Source organism: Coturnix japonica, chromosome 4 (genome assembly GCF_001577835.2).
Source record: "Coturnix japonica isolate 7356 chromosome 4, Coturnix japonica 2.1, whole genome shotgun sequence".
NCBI classification, from domain to species: domain Eukaryota; kingdom Metazoa; phylum Chordata; class Aves; order Galliformes; family Phasianidae; genus Coturnix; species Coturnix japonica.
The window spans coordinates 1,163,920-1,178,273 of record NC_029519.1 but is presented as its reverse complement, the minus strand read 5'-3'; the positions used below and the strand labels follow the sequence as shown (position 1 = coordinate 1,178,273).

Here is a 14,354-nt window from a genome sequence, read left to right as displayed (position 1 = left end):
TTCCCACTTACTTGACAGTTGCTCCAATATCCACCCTTTTGCTGCTTTTGCTGCCATTTGTTCAGTGGTGTGTCTCCCTCTGTTATCTCCGTGAATGTCCATTAATTACATAAGAAACACAGCAGAAGGCCAGAGTTTGTCCACACAGCACAATGCAGCACTCCACAGCAGGAACCAAGCTGGAACTGAATGTGTTCACTCCAGAGTCAGAAATAGTCACTGCAATCAATATTGCCTTGCCATACTCAACCAATAATGATAATGAGCCACCATGCCCGAGGACCCCATGCCGGTAGCCCTGCAGAGCTCAGCTCCTTCAGTTGGGTGCAGTCAGCAGTGTTTTGCTCATGCTGCACCAGAGGGAGCCAAGCCATCACTGTGACACCCGCACACCAGGCAGCATTGCTGCCATGGGTCCCTCCAGGGGCCCCCAAATTACACAGAATCACAGAATTGTCAAGGTTGGAAAAGACCTAGAAGATCATCCAGTCCAACCATCATCAATACTTCCCAGCTAAATCATATCACTCAACACATCATCCAAATGTTTCTTGAATACTCCCATGGTCAGTGACTCCACCACCTCCCTGGGCAGTGCATTACAGTGCCTCACCACCCTTTCCAAGAAGTAATATTTCCTAATGTCCAGCCTGAATCTGCCTTAGTGCAGCTTGAAACCATTCCCTCTATTTCTATCACTGTCTACACGAGAGAAGAGGCCAACCCCCAGCTCACTACAACCTCCCTTCAGGAAGTTATAGAGAGCAATAAAGTCTCCCCTGAGCCTCCTCTTCTCCAGGCTGAACAATCCCAGCTCCCTCAGCCGCTCCTCATAAGGCCTGTGCTCCAGACCCCTCACCAGCTTTGTAGCCCTCCTCTGAACGCGTTCCAGGGCCTCAATGTCTTCCTTGCAGTGAGGGACCCAAAACTGAACACAGTACTCGAGGTGTGGCCACACCAATGCTGAATCCCTGTTCCTGCTAGTAACACTGTTTTTGATGCAAGCCAGGATGCCGTTGGCCTTCTTGGCCACCCGGGCACACTGTTGGCTCATGTTCAGCTGAGCATCAATCAGTACCCCCAGGTCCGTTTCCTCAACACAGTCCTCCAGCCATTCTGCCCCAAGCCTATAGTGCTGCCTGGGGTTGTTGTGGCCAAAGTGCAGGACCCAGCATTTGGTCTTGTTGAACCTCATCCTGCTGGCTTCAGCCCAGCTCTCCAGCCTGTCTAGATCCCTCTGCAGGGCCTTGCTACCCCCAGGCGGATCGACACTCCTCGCCAATTTGGTGCCATCTGTGAACTTACTGAGGGTGCATTCAATGCCCTCATCCAGGTCATCAATAAAGATACTGAAGAGGACAGGCCCCAGCACCGACCCCTGGGGAACACCACTTGTGACTTGTCTCCAACTGGATTTAACTCCATTCATCACCACTCTCTGAGTCCGACCCTCCAGCCAGCTCCTTACCCAGCTGAGAGCATACCCATCCAAGCCATGGGCTGCCAGCTTCTGCAGGAGAATAGCATGGGAGACAGTGTTGAAGGCTTTGCTGAAGTCTAAGTAGACCACATCAACAGCCTTTCCTTCATCCATCAGGTCACAGGATCATAGAAGGAGATCAGGTTGGTCAAGCAGGACCTGCCCTTCACAAACCCATACTGGCTAGGTCTGATCTCCTGGTCATCCCACACCTGCCGCATCATCTCCCTCAAGACAATCCGTTCCATAACTTCCCTGGCACTGAGGTCAGGCTAACAGGCCTGTAGTTCCCCAGATCCTCCTTACAACCTTTCTTGTAAATGGGAGTCACGCTGGCAAGCCTCCAGTCTTCTGGGACCTCACCTGTTAACAAGGAGCGCTGATAGGTGATGGAAAGCGGCTCAGCTATCACCTCTGCCAGTTCCCTCAGCACTCTCGGGTGAATCTCATCCGGACCCATGGACTTGTGGCAGTCCAGTTGGAGTAGTAATTCCCTGACCGCTTCTTCCAGAATCACAGGGGGTTCAGTCTGCTCCCCAGCCAAGACTACCAAGTCAGAGCGTGGGGAGCCCTGGGAATAACCGAGATGACTTTTAAAGACAGATGTAAAGAAGGCATTCAGAACTTCTGCCTTTTCCTTATCGTCTGTGATCACATTCCCAGCCTCGTCCAGCAAAGAGTGAATATTCTCCTTTGTCCTCCTCTTACTGTTAATGTATTTGTAAAAGAGTTTTTTGTTTGTTTTTACCTCAGCAGCCAGCTTAGATTCAAGCTGGGCTTTTGCCTCTCTGATTTTCCCTCTACGCATCCTAACAACCTCTTTGTAGTCGTTCCGAGTTGCTCTTCCCTCCTTCCACAGGCAGTAGATTCTCTTTTTTTCCCCGCAACCTTAAGAACAGCTCCCAGTTCATCCATGTCTGTCTTCTTCCCCACCAGCTCATTTTGCGGCTCAGGGGGACCACCCACTCCTGTGCCTTTAAGATTTCCTTCTTTAAGAGCGACCAGCCATCTTGGACCCCTTTGTTCGCTAAGACTGAACGCCAGGGGACTGCCCCTACTAGTCTTCTGAACAAATCAAAGTCTGCCCTCCGGAAGTCTAAGGTGGCAGTTTTGCTATTCTCCCTCCAGGCTCCACCTAGAATCGAGAACTCTACCATTTCATGGTCACTCTGTCCAAGACAGCCCCCAACCTCCACATCTCCCACCAGACCTTCCCTGTTTGTGAACAGCAGGTCTAGCGGGGCAGCTCCTCTTGTGGGCTCTCTCACAAGCTGCATTAGGAAGTTATCCTTCATGCATTCCAGGAACCTCCTAGATTGCTTCTTCTCTACCGTGCTGTACTCCCAGCATATGTCAGGGAAGTTAAAGTCACCCATGAGGACAAGGGCTGGTGACCATGCAGCTCCTGCCAGCTGCTTATAGAACAGCTCATCTGCCTCTTCATCCTGGTTTGGCAGTCTATAACAGACGCCCACCAGGATATCTGCCTTGTCAGCCCTTCCTCTGATCTTTACCCATAGGGATTCAACCACATCATCCCCAGTCGCAAGCTCTGCAGCATGAAAGCATTCCCTGACATAGAGAGCCATGCCGCCACCCCTCCTTCCTCGCCTATCCTTCCTGAAGAGTTTGTAGCCATCCATTGCAGCACTCCAGTCATGGGAGCAATCCCACCATGTTTCCGTTATGGCAACTAGGTCATAGTTTGCCTGCCTCACAATGGCTTCCAACTCTTCTTGTTTGTTGCCCATGCTGCGTGCATTGGTATAGGCGCACCTCAGCCAAGCCCCTCGCCTTGCTCCTAATCCCAATACCACTTCCTCAGGCTTATCCCTAGAAGACCTGGCTTTACCCCCTTCCCCCTTCATAGAGTCATCCTCCTCCGTCACGAAGGCACAAGACCATGGGTTCTTACAAGCACGTCCCTCTCCTGCAAGCACTGGGCCCCGACTTTGTGTTAGCGACCCCAGTTACACACCCATCCCCCTTCATACCTAGTTTAAAGCCCTCTGAATGAATCTGGGGGCTTTAAATTACTGCTACCACAGAAATGTCTGGTGAGAAAGGCAGCACGTCCTGCCCCAGGTACAGGGATGGTGCTTCACGTGGTCCTCTATTGCTCTTGAAGAAGGCTTGGTGGCACCTGGGGATGTCAAGGCTGGGACACACTGTGGGCTTGTTCTGCACACAACCATCACTGCACAGCCTGGGACGGGAATGTGACAGAGCATCCATGGGCACTTGGCAGCACAGTGCTGTGTGTTGCTATTTAGGTGCAGTGCCTACTGCCATTTCTTCTCCATGTGTTCTTTTCTTCTGTTGGCTCCTGAGTCCCTCATGTACCCCTGAAATTAAAACAGGCATAAGACAGATAAGGGTTAAAGCTGGACTTTCACAAGCACAGAAACACAATACAAGTCATTGACCTAGATGTGAAAAATTTATATGGCGTGACAATAATTTAGGGCAGGCTGGAAGCACTCAGTTTCCACAGATGAGTCAGTCTACGATTGGCTCTGTTTGCTTTCTTCGTGCATACATGAGATAGCTTGATAAGAAGTTAATCATAAAAGCTGATGAGTTGTGGGTTTAGGATCCTGTATGCTGTGTCCTGAGTGCATCTCAGTGGTTGTACTGCTCTGTCATCCTCCCTCTGCATGACCATTGTTGGACTGAAAACGCAGACATCAGTGGTGTGAGCTATGTCAACAGCTTAACACATCATTCTGTGGTATTCCTGCACACCAGACAGGAAGTAAAGAACAGCGTCCAGCGGTGGGGAAGCTAATTAATGTAATAACTGGAAGTAGAATAGGGCAAGGAATCTACAGCCGTTTGTTGCTCACTAGCAGAAGATACTGTGAAATCCCCAGCAACTACATCTAGTTAACTTTCATTAGAAAGGCAGCGCTGCACTTGCTATAGCATCTTTCACCTTTGTGTTCATTTGTTAAAACCGTCTCTCACATCATCACCCTCCCCAAGGTTCTAAATTTCAACAACATTTTGAGGATCAGAGCAATGCAGGAGTGAACTCCTTCAGCTTTGTGTTATCAAGATAGCTTCTAAGCAGTTCAGAGATCACATTGCATGTAGGATCTCTCTGTTAAAGATTAAACATCTCCTTTGGGCACTCTTCTTGGAGGCCTTCACCCCTCAGAACAAGCCAGACAGGTTCACAAGGAGCTATCTGCCTGCTCTCCAAATAGCTGTGCAGAGGCTGATGATGGAGCACCAGACCTCAGCCTGCTTCCCCTCCCTATAAAGTCAGGAAGGAGGAAGTGGTCAGTTTTGACACAGACTATCAGTAGCAGCACAGGACTGGCCTCAAGCAGCACATTATCACTGCTCACCATGCAAGCTGGACTGAGAGAGCAGGAAATCTATATAAAATCCTGTTTCCTCCAAGATGGAGAAGGAAGAGCCAAGTGGGCAGTGCTAGCAGTTAATTACACCTAGTTTTCTCTGCTGTCCCATCTGGTCAAGAACAGGCTTCACTTACACTACAGAGAATGAAGTCAATAAGGGATAGTGACCAAAATTGCCCGAGGTCTGTCTACTCTCCAACCTCAATGTAACAAATTGCATGTACCCTTGCATGTTATTCTCTTACAGGCTGTCATAGGCTGTGGGGCTTTTTTGAGCTGCCTCTTCCAATTACAGAGGTAGTGTTCTCAACACAAGGGAAAAACAAATGATTCTTTGGCAGGTGTAATTACCCAGAAAGACTGTAGGGATGGTGGCTGTGGTTATTCCTGCTATATGTGAAAAGGGAGAACGTCCCAGCTTTGACAAGTAGGACTGATCTCTCCTGCTCTCCCATTCTATTGTGTGTCCCAGTGTGGTAGGCTTTCAGCATAAAGACAGTATCTAGGGCCCTGCCTTGCCACAGGTTCTGGATGGCTCTTACGTTTCTCAGGCATGAAGCACACCCTCGTGCTTTCCACTATACACATAGCAAACTTGGGACTGCTGTGATGTATCGCAGTTACGGCATATGTGGAAAAGGTATGCACAGCCAGAGGGCCCACCTGGTGCTCCCCAAGAGCACCAGCACATTACAAGTGCTTCCAGCCACCCTGGAAGGTGTCAGAGCTTCTGCTGTCCCCTACAGCAGGACACACACCAGTAATGCTCCAGCCAGACAGAAGCACGCCTAGAAATCCCTTGCTCCACTGCACAGAGGTCAAGGCTGACACACATGCAAACTGAGAAAGTCCTCAAAATCTGTCTGGCTGCACTCCTAGGGCATGCCTGGAAAAGCCCCATAGCATAGAGACCCTGTGGAGTTCACCTGCTTCTGCTCTGTAGAGGAGGCTGTTCTGCAGCCCTCATTCTGCCTTATCTCACTTTCTGACTGACTTCAGAAGCAGTTTCTCCTCAGATAAACAGAAGGAGGGTGGTACTATTTTATCATTCAACAAGAGGACCATGGCACCTTCTCTGTACTGGCAGAAAGACAGCTGGAAAAGGCCACAGAGTACAGGAATAGAAGTAGGTAGCATCCAAGCTCTCTGACACATTGGTTTTGCTCTGGAGAGCAACAAGCAAGCACCAAGGGAGATTTTCACTTTGGAGTAATGATGTAATGGGATGATAATAGCAGGATGGCAAAGCCTTTGTTTACAGCAAATGAGAATGAGCCCATATGCAGCAGCTTAACTTTGGAAGGGCTCAGGTAGGCAGGAATCTTCAGCAAGAGAAGCCCTCATTCATTTCCACTGCCAACCATTAAATGAGGTCTTTCATCACTCAGGCACATTTGCATGCATCTGAGCTCCCCTGGGTTGACCCTGCATTCCCACCAGGTGCTCCATCACTGTTTCAGGTCATAACTTAGCATTTTCACTTCAGGAATGCTGTTGTCTGTAGAAGCCTTTTGCATCTGGGAATTGCAGCAACTGCAACTTGGTGAACTGAGGGGTGCAGAGCTGGGAGGGTTTCTAGCCTGCTAAACCTAAAGAAGGGATGGAAGACTCCTTCCTCTCTGAATCCAGCACAGCTGTTTATACAGCTGCCCTTTAAGCTATGCTCAAGGGCCCCCAGACTGCAGACCAGTTCCCCCTCTGGTCTTATGTCTGTTACTCACATACATCTCCCACTTGAAGATCACCACAAGGACAATCCCTGTTCATTACTTGTCATCCTCAGGACTTCATGACATTGCTGAACACCCTAGAAATAAAGGAGAACGAAGAGGCAAGGGTTTTTCCTTAAATACATGTCTTCAGTCCTGTTTGTATCTGGTGTGATACTGTAAGTACCAAAGGTCAAGGTAACATTTCCCAGATCCTTACAACAGAACAGGCATTGATCAACTGTTGAGCCCCAAACAGTGACCTCAGATATGCCTTCCCCTTATTTTGGTTCAGCCATCTACAGGGCCAGCAGAAAGTAGGAGCTGTGCTGGTGCAGATGGAGGTCTTCAAGCACTCTCCTTTCAGAGCTGCAGAGAAGAAATATCCCAAAGAAAGATCAAAGGCAGTGCTATTCTTCCCCCATAGATTTTACTTATTTACCAACAGCTTGTTGCCCTTACTTGGACTGTCCCCTTAGAATTAGTTAAGCAGCATCCTTAACCAGCAGGGAACAGTCATATTCACACCTGGTTTATCCTTTTCAAACACAAAAGCTAAGCAGTAACAGAGAAGAGGCTTTTCAAAGCAAACCCTTTACCTGATTCTCATCACACTGCATGCAGAGAGATGGCTTTCTTCTGTGCATGAGCTAAAATCAGAGCCATTTCTCCCCCGTCAATTCACAGCACAGCAAAACAAAGAACTTCTGCCATGACCATAAAGCATTCAACTCCAGGAGTCTCATTTCCAGAGACAGATAAACAAAAAGCTACAAGACAGGGAAAATGGGTAATGACAGAGAATTCAAAGAGGTAGATCTGTCACATTAGCAGTGAGCCCAATGAGGGTTCATTGAAGCAGAGGGTAATGACAGCAGCCTGCTACAGCGTGGAGAGGACTGATGGTGAAAACGGAGCAAAAGAAATAAGGGAGGATGGTGTCTGAAGGGCTGCAAAGCCACAATCCTTACAGAGTATCAGGGACTCTGCTGCCACTGTTGTCCAGCTAATTCAGGTCATGAAGGGGCACATTCTGCACCCTGAGGCGTTTATTATGGAAGTGAAGTTGTAGGCAGATAAGGCAAAGGCCTCCTTCACTGATTCCTTTGGCAGCGTCAAACTGATGGGTACTGGAAGCCACCCGAAGGTGAAGTCAGGGTTCAAGTTTTCCCATCCTTTACCTTGGAGGGCGCCTGTGCTGGCCTGGGGAAACAGGGCTGTGTGCCCTTATCAGCCTTCTGCTGGCTTTCCTGCCCTAGCAACTTTAGAGAGAGAGAAAACACAGCCAACAGACCGTGGGGCCAAGCAGATGGTTTATTCCTTCTGGATCCCTTGCAGGACTTTGTGTTGGCTCCCGGTCCCGAGGAAACTCCTCCAGCCCAGCAGATCACACAAGGCTGGAAATTCCAGCTGCAAACTCAGATTGCAGCACTTCCCATTCTAAATGCTGTTACAGAACTGCCATCACCACACAGCAGCCCCTCCTGCCAGCCTGACCCCTTTGCACCCTTCAGCTAATTACAGCACTTCCCCATCTCCTGCAGGACATAGATGGAGCCCAGCATCCCATTGCCCCTCCAGCGCTTCCCTGCTGGGCCTACAGAGAGAATGCAAGCAACAAGAGGAGAGGGCTCTGCATATCCCGCCCTTGACCCTGCCTTTTCCCAGGCAGAAATTCAAACAGGACCTCTCTAGGAGGGGATCAGGACATCTCCCCAGGGCGCTCCTAGCTATTGTGGCTCCTCTCCTCCACCCCAGGCAACGTGTGTTTGCAGTTACTAAATGCAAATCACATTTCCCACCCTCCTGGCAGAATCTCTCCCTTCACAGTATCCTTCCCCTCTTTTCTTCTCCCCAGCTCGTTTTGCAATGCTCTGAGGAGTTCACAACCCCTCCCAGTTCCACCTCCCTGTGATCTTGCAATGTGTGGGGATAGCAATGAGGAAGGTATTTAAGCAATTCTCCTAATTAAGTACCTGCATCACCTCTGTACTCAGCCCGGCCCTGGGCATGGGGTTGGGTTGCAGCTGAAGCCTCCCTTTCTGAGGAATGCTGGTGACTAACTCCTAATTGCATTTTAAAAGACAGACTGGAGATAGCTCCTTGGCCCTCACAGCTGCGACGGAAGCCTGCCAGCTGTGGCCTTCCTGTAGCTCTGGGAAGGCTGTATGTCAGTAGCCAGACGGAGTCAATGCTGCATTAACAACTGATAATGATGGTTAACTCACTTGGTTAGCTATGTGAGCATATGCCTCACCCCCTGAGGATTTGAGCTTCCAACTCCCAGCCTTGTTTCAAGCCACCTTGGACTCTCATCAGCCCTTACTCATTGTTAATAGAGAAACCTGGAGCACATTAAATGGATGGGATGGTTTACAACAAAAGCTTATGAATTGATTCTGTGACCCAGCTGAGGCTGTTAAAAATGAATGAATATGGAAATGAGTAATCTTACAGCTGGACTCAGGACTGAGCACAGCCAGCTCTATTCAATGCAAACCACAAATTACACAAGGCGCACGCAAGGCTGCCAGAGCCTCCAGGTTGTGGTGGGAGCTGCAGGAAGCTGCCCTGGGGTCTCAGGCATATCTACCTGTGCTCCTTGTGCTGTGGGTTCTCAGCACACACACTTTTAAGTTCATCCCTTCCCTATAAAAGCTGCACGAACTGGAATCTCATTCTATGAAAGCGCTTCTTCAGCTCTCCTGCTAGAAGCTGTCATGGCAACGGAAGGAAGAAAAAGGCAAATCAGGACCCCATCCATGATGCACACTGCATCCCAACCCACATACATGAGGATCAGAAAATGTGCCCCAGCTACCTCTGTTTCCAGCTACCAGAACCTTATGTGTTGTGCTTCACCCTCTGCTTCCAGCCTTGTTCTCTCTGGGGCCAACTGAATGCCAAGGGGATGGTGGGAGGAGGTGACATGTAGGTCTGTCACGAAGGCATGGTATGGTACATTTATGTAAGCAACACACACCAGAATCTTACTTACACTGAGTCTAAAGAGTTAAGCTTATTTCCTCAGGACCCTGGAGTCCTGTCCTCTCTCCAGGCCACTGCCAACACACCTGGGGTCAGGAAGTAGAAAGAGCAGCTGAAGTGTCAGTGATCTGAAAGCAAGGGCAGGAAGGACACTACATATTGAATGGGCTTCCACTTCCAAGGTGAATGCAGGGGCAGAGCTTTAGTGCTGCTGTGGTTGCCCTGTGAGCGTGTGGCTGAGGTGCAGTCCTGCCATTCTGCCCTACTCAGGACTGCTCCTGCCTGCAGACCCGTGTTCTGCCATCAGCCACGGCTCAAGTCTTGTCACTGTGAGACCTGCAGCCATCTTCATGTGGGTCATAGAGGAGAGCAATGAGTTCTGTCTCCTGGAGCCATAACTGACTCTGCCTCTGCTCTTTATTTCAGATGCTGCAAAAAGCACTGGAACAGCGTTTGCCCATGAAGAGGAACATTTAGTGGTGTTGGGTGAACCCACAGCTGAAACCTGGCCTCAGGGAATCTGCCAGGACCCCCTCGCCCTCAGCAGCTTTTTTCCCCTGTAGCCTTCCCCCATGGACAACTCTTTACCCATCTTCTCATCCATCACTCCTGGCTTTCACACCACTGTCAAAAGCCTCCTGCAAAAGGACAATGGCAGTGCAGTGTCCCCATTCACCCCTGGAGAACATGGCCGAGTGATAAATGGTTGTCCCCAGCTGGAGACAGAGGGCTAGATGTGGATCAGCTTCAGGAGGGCAGCTCTTTGTCTTGCTCTGGAGTGGCAGGGCAGAGGTTGTCCTCTGGTTTGAGGCTTCCCATCAACACCCAGTTTGAGGTCTTCTGTTGTAGTTCCAGAGTCCAGGCTTGCAGCATAAACCCCTTCAGAGCACTGCTTGCAGATGGTGCACACTGGAGGACAACTCCTGCTGCCTGCTGTGATACCCTACTCTATTTACAGACATATCTCTCCACCAGCCGCTTGCATCTCTTGCACACCACGTAGCAGCACCAGCGGTACTTGCAGTGACACCTCTCCACCACCTCCTCCATGTAAGCATTGTAGCCACGGCCACAGCACAGCAGGTTGCAGCCATTGCTGTCCGCAGACGTCTTGTTGCACTGCCTGCCAAGGGGGGATGCACAGGTCAGAGAGAGGCAGTGCCTCCCACCCACAGTGCTGATGCACACCTAGGTGGCTCTCAGAGCGTATTTGCAGCAGGTCCTTACCTATCCTGTGTGCCCACAGACCCCAGGTGGACATTGGGCATGCAGTAGTCGGGGGAGTTGATCAGGTAAACCAGGTCCGTCTCTCTCACCACCCTGATGCCCGTTTCTGTGGGCTTCAGCTGCTTCCTGTGCCCCACAAGGCGGTGGCTCACTCTGATGGCAGCCAGGTACTTGGATTTGAGCTCGGAGGCAATTTTACCCAGACTCAGCAGTGCCTTCCAACAGGTCTTCACTGAACAGGAGCCTGAAACACCGTGACATTTGCAGTTGGTGTGCAGGGAGTCGCTCAGCACCTGCAGAGGGTGGAAATAAGACTTTAGTGGCTGCTCCTGGTTCCCACTCTGCTTAGCAAGAACATCAGTGGTCAGTTTCAAGGGATGGTGTAACTTGTAGCGGGATGGCAGCTTGCCCAGCTCTCATAAAGGCTCAGGAAGACTGTGTCCTCCTCTGGAGCCTACCTCGTTACTCCAGGCACCTCTACACCCTGCATCACAGAATCAATGAATCACTGAGGTTGGAAAGGCCCTCTCAACGCCCCCATGCCCATCACCTCATCCCTCAGTGATGCATCCCCATGGTTCTGGGACACCTCTGGGGATGGTGACCCCACTGCTCCCTGTGCAGCTGTGCTGAGCATCACTGCTCTTTCCAAGAAGAAAATTTCCCTAATATCCAACCTCATCGTGCCATGGGCCATACCCACCTGCCTGCCTGCCATGTTGTGCTGATTCATGGCCCTGAGAGCCCGCAGTCCCAGCTTGCTGGATTTTAGGGGGTTGTCAGTAAAAGCAGCACCAAGCTGGAGGCCATAGTGCAGGTTGTCCCCGCAGCCACCCCATCTGAAGTCTGGCCCGGGAACCTCAGAGGGGACAGAGCCGCAGGAGCAGAGCGGCAGTAACCCTGAGGCACAGGCTTGGGCAATGGAGTGTGCAATGGTGACGGCAGAGAGTGCGTGGACAAAGGCAGATTCCCTGGTCCCTGGAAAGAAAGGGGGAGATGTCTCATCTCCTGTAGATGGAAAGGCACAGGATTAACATCAGCAAGTTGTCTCTTCTTTACCTTTCAGCAAGTCAGGACCAAAGCTGGGGGCACGCTGGATGGACGAGCAGTTCCACCTCATGCCTGCAAAGGTCTTCTGGCAGATGCTCTTGGTCTCGCTGGCAGCCTGAACGATGCTGTGCATGACTTCCAGGTTCCTGTGGCACATCTGGACCTGGTCAGGCACAAGCCCGGCCAGCAGCCGGCAGTGGTGGCTTCTGTCCCAGGCCACTCTGCTGCCATTCTCTGCCAATGCTCTGTTGAGAGAGGTTGGGTTATGAGGAGACCATGGGCACAGGGACGGGGATGAGCAGATGGGGGTGATGGGCACTGGGATGGGAATGAAAGGTTGGGGTCTGCAGGCATCAGGTTGGGGACCCAGGGAATGGGAGACAGGGGCAGACCCTGGGGGACCTGCTGCTGGGGACACCCAAGGGATCCTCCTCCTATCCCCCAGCTGCTCTCCACTACTCACAGCCATTGGATGGCCGTGGTGAGCCCCAGCTGGCAGAGCAGCATGGCAGCAGTGGGCACAGCAAGGTGGCCCATGGCTGGGGATGGGACAGGGAGCGGGGCTGTGAGCTGGGCCTCTGCTCCCTTTATACCCTCTGGCCTCCGTCCTGCCCACTGGGGAGGAGAACAAAGGCAGTTTTGGTGCCATTCACAGCTCACAGCTGTTGGGGGAGGATGGAGTGGCCACCCCCACTGCCTGGCTTTGGTCTCCAGCCTGGGTGCTCCTGGAGTGGGGTCTCACTGGTCAGGCGCTCCACTACTGCTGTAGTTATCCCTGAAACAGCTGCTCCTTAGGGAGCACAGAGCAGCTTGGTGCAAGGGTATATCACCTTCAGCCTCTCAAGGAGAGCCATTTGTTTGCAAAGCAAACACTCACTCCTTTTCTCAGTGGAACAAACTTGTCCCCCATAGGCAGGAGATGCAGGTTAGTGGGAATCAGACAGCGATGACATTAGCAAGGGACAGAAGGGATGGCAAGGAGTGATAATGAATTTTGGATTATTTTTTTTTCTTTATTTTTAGTTTTGCTTGCTGACAGCTCCTCCTAAACAGGACACAGCCAGCTTCCCAACCAGCCGGGCCCTGGAAACCTTCCAGCCTGGTGCTGTAGGCTGCTGGGTCTGCCTTACAGCAGGCAGAGGGGATGTGCTGCAGGGCAGCAGCTGGGCTCATGTCTGGGACTTCTTTGGAATTGTTCTTTCTCCCTTGTTGTGCCACTTCCCTTCTAGCAGGAGGTGCTTTCCCTTTGCTAGATGCCGCTGCTGTCTGGTGAGCACCCCCTGACCTCCCACTGACTCGCTGTCATGTGAACCAGAGCTGGGTTGCACAGTGTGAATGGCTGACGTCCCCAAAGTGCTCTATTGGGATGGAAAGGCTGTGTTGCGTCCTGCTAGGAAAAGGCCGAGATCACTCCCAAATCCTGAGCTAAGTACAAAGGGCTGAACAAAAAGAGTAAAAGAGAAAGGCACAGAGACACTGCCCAGCACAGCCTCCATGTCAGAGCAGGGAAGCACTGCAGGGCCAGGGGCATTTCCTCAGTGGCAATCTGTGAATCCCACCCACCTCTGCCACAGTCCCCCTGTAGCCCCTGGTGTGATGGGTTTGCCATATAGACAGCACTGCACATGAGGGTCTCTGGAAGTCCCTGATATTTTTTGTCTTCCCACCTCCACACCACAGCTTTTGCAGATCCTTCTCTTACCTTGGCTGGAACCAGATGCAGTGTCCACACTTCTCCCTCCCGTGAACCCAAATGGGCCTTTCACTCCAACCCCAAATATTCTGGTGTCGTGGTCTTTTTCTCCCCATAAAATCCCCTTTTTTCAACCTTAAGGGATGGAGAATTGCCTTGTGCCTGGAGGGGGATATCGGGGGGAAATCTGAGCAGCTTCTGGAGGAATAAGGAGTTTTCTGAGGAGGGAAAGCAGCTCTTTGTCAGCACTGGGAGGTGCTCGGGTGCTTTCTGTGCACCACGTGCTCAACCTGCAGCATCGCACCAAGCATATGGGGCAGCAATCACCCAGAAAGGCCATCAGGTGCCCCTCACAAACACCTGTCAGCACAGCTGGTGCCGCGATGGGATTTGGGCAGTTGGGGCAGGATGGGGGCAAAGGGTGATCCCAATGGGGGGCTCAGTGCCAGCCCCAGCCAGAGGGAGCACATTGCCACCTTCCGGCCAATGGCTTTGCTGTCTGGGCCACCCCTTCCCCTCGGGGTCTCTGCCTTCTCCCTTCTTCGGGGCCAGCAGGTCCCACCCTCAGCACTGTGCTTTGTGCCCCCATTGGCTGTGTCGCTGCCAGGAAAACTCCTCGCGGTGAGGATGGTGTCATGGTCTGGAGGGGTGACAGGTGGCAGTGGGACGACATCAGTTGGGACCATGAGCATCCATGTCTGACATCATCCTCCTCCCTCCCACTCGCTGCTTCCTACCAGGTGATTTCTACCAACCTCTCTTCACAGAAGTTTTGCAATGACTGAGTAGTAGGAAAGAAAGGATTCCTTTTAAAGCCAAAGCCACCCTTCATTTGATGT

The 14,354-nt window shown here is 51.4% G+C and overlaps 1 protein-coding gene across 3 annotated transcripts; it reads right to left on the bottom strand.

The window, feature by feature from the left end:
• Positions 1 to 4: 4 nt before the first annotated feature.
• LOC107312604 (protein Wnt-11b-like) lies at positions 5 to 12,488 on the bottom strand. Of its 3 annotated transcripts, XM_015860199.2 has the most exons (8): positions 12,286 to 12,389; positions 11,832 to 12,067; positions 11,476 to 11,750; positions 10,773 to 11,065; positions 8,534 to 10,668; positions 6,570 to 6,655; positions 1,844 to 3,825; positions 5 to 185 (listed from the first exon to the last, which is right to left on the bottom strand). In XM_015860199.2, exons 1-5 carry the CDS (start codon positions 12,357 to 12,359, stop codon positions 10,494 to 10,496), a joined length of 1,053 nt encoding a protein of 350 aa, XP_015715685.1. In that variant the 5' UTR covers positions 12,360 to 12,389; the 3' UTR covers positions 5 to 185; positions 1,844 to 3,825; positions 6,570 to 6,655; positions 8,534 to 10,493. The 3 variants fall into 3 exon arrangements, with proteins under 3 accessions (XP_015715685.1, XP_015715680.1, XP_015715682.1); XM_015860194.2 differs by having other exon boundaries at positions 11,832 to 12,488; XM_015860196.2 differs by lacking the exons at positions 5 to 185; positions 1,844 to 3,825; positions 6,570 to 6,655 and having other exon boundaries at positions 7,858 to 10,668; positions 11,832 to 12,488.
• Positions 12,489 to 14,354: the final 1,866 nt, after the last annotated feature.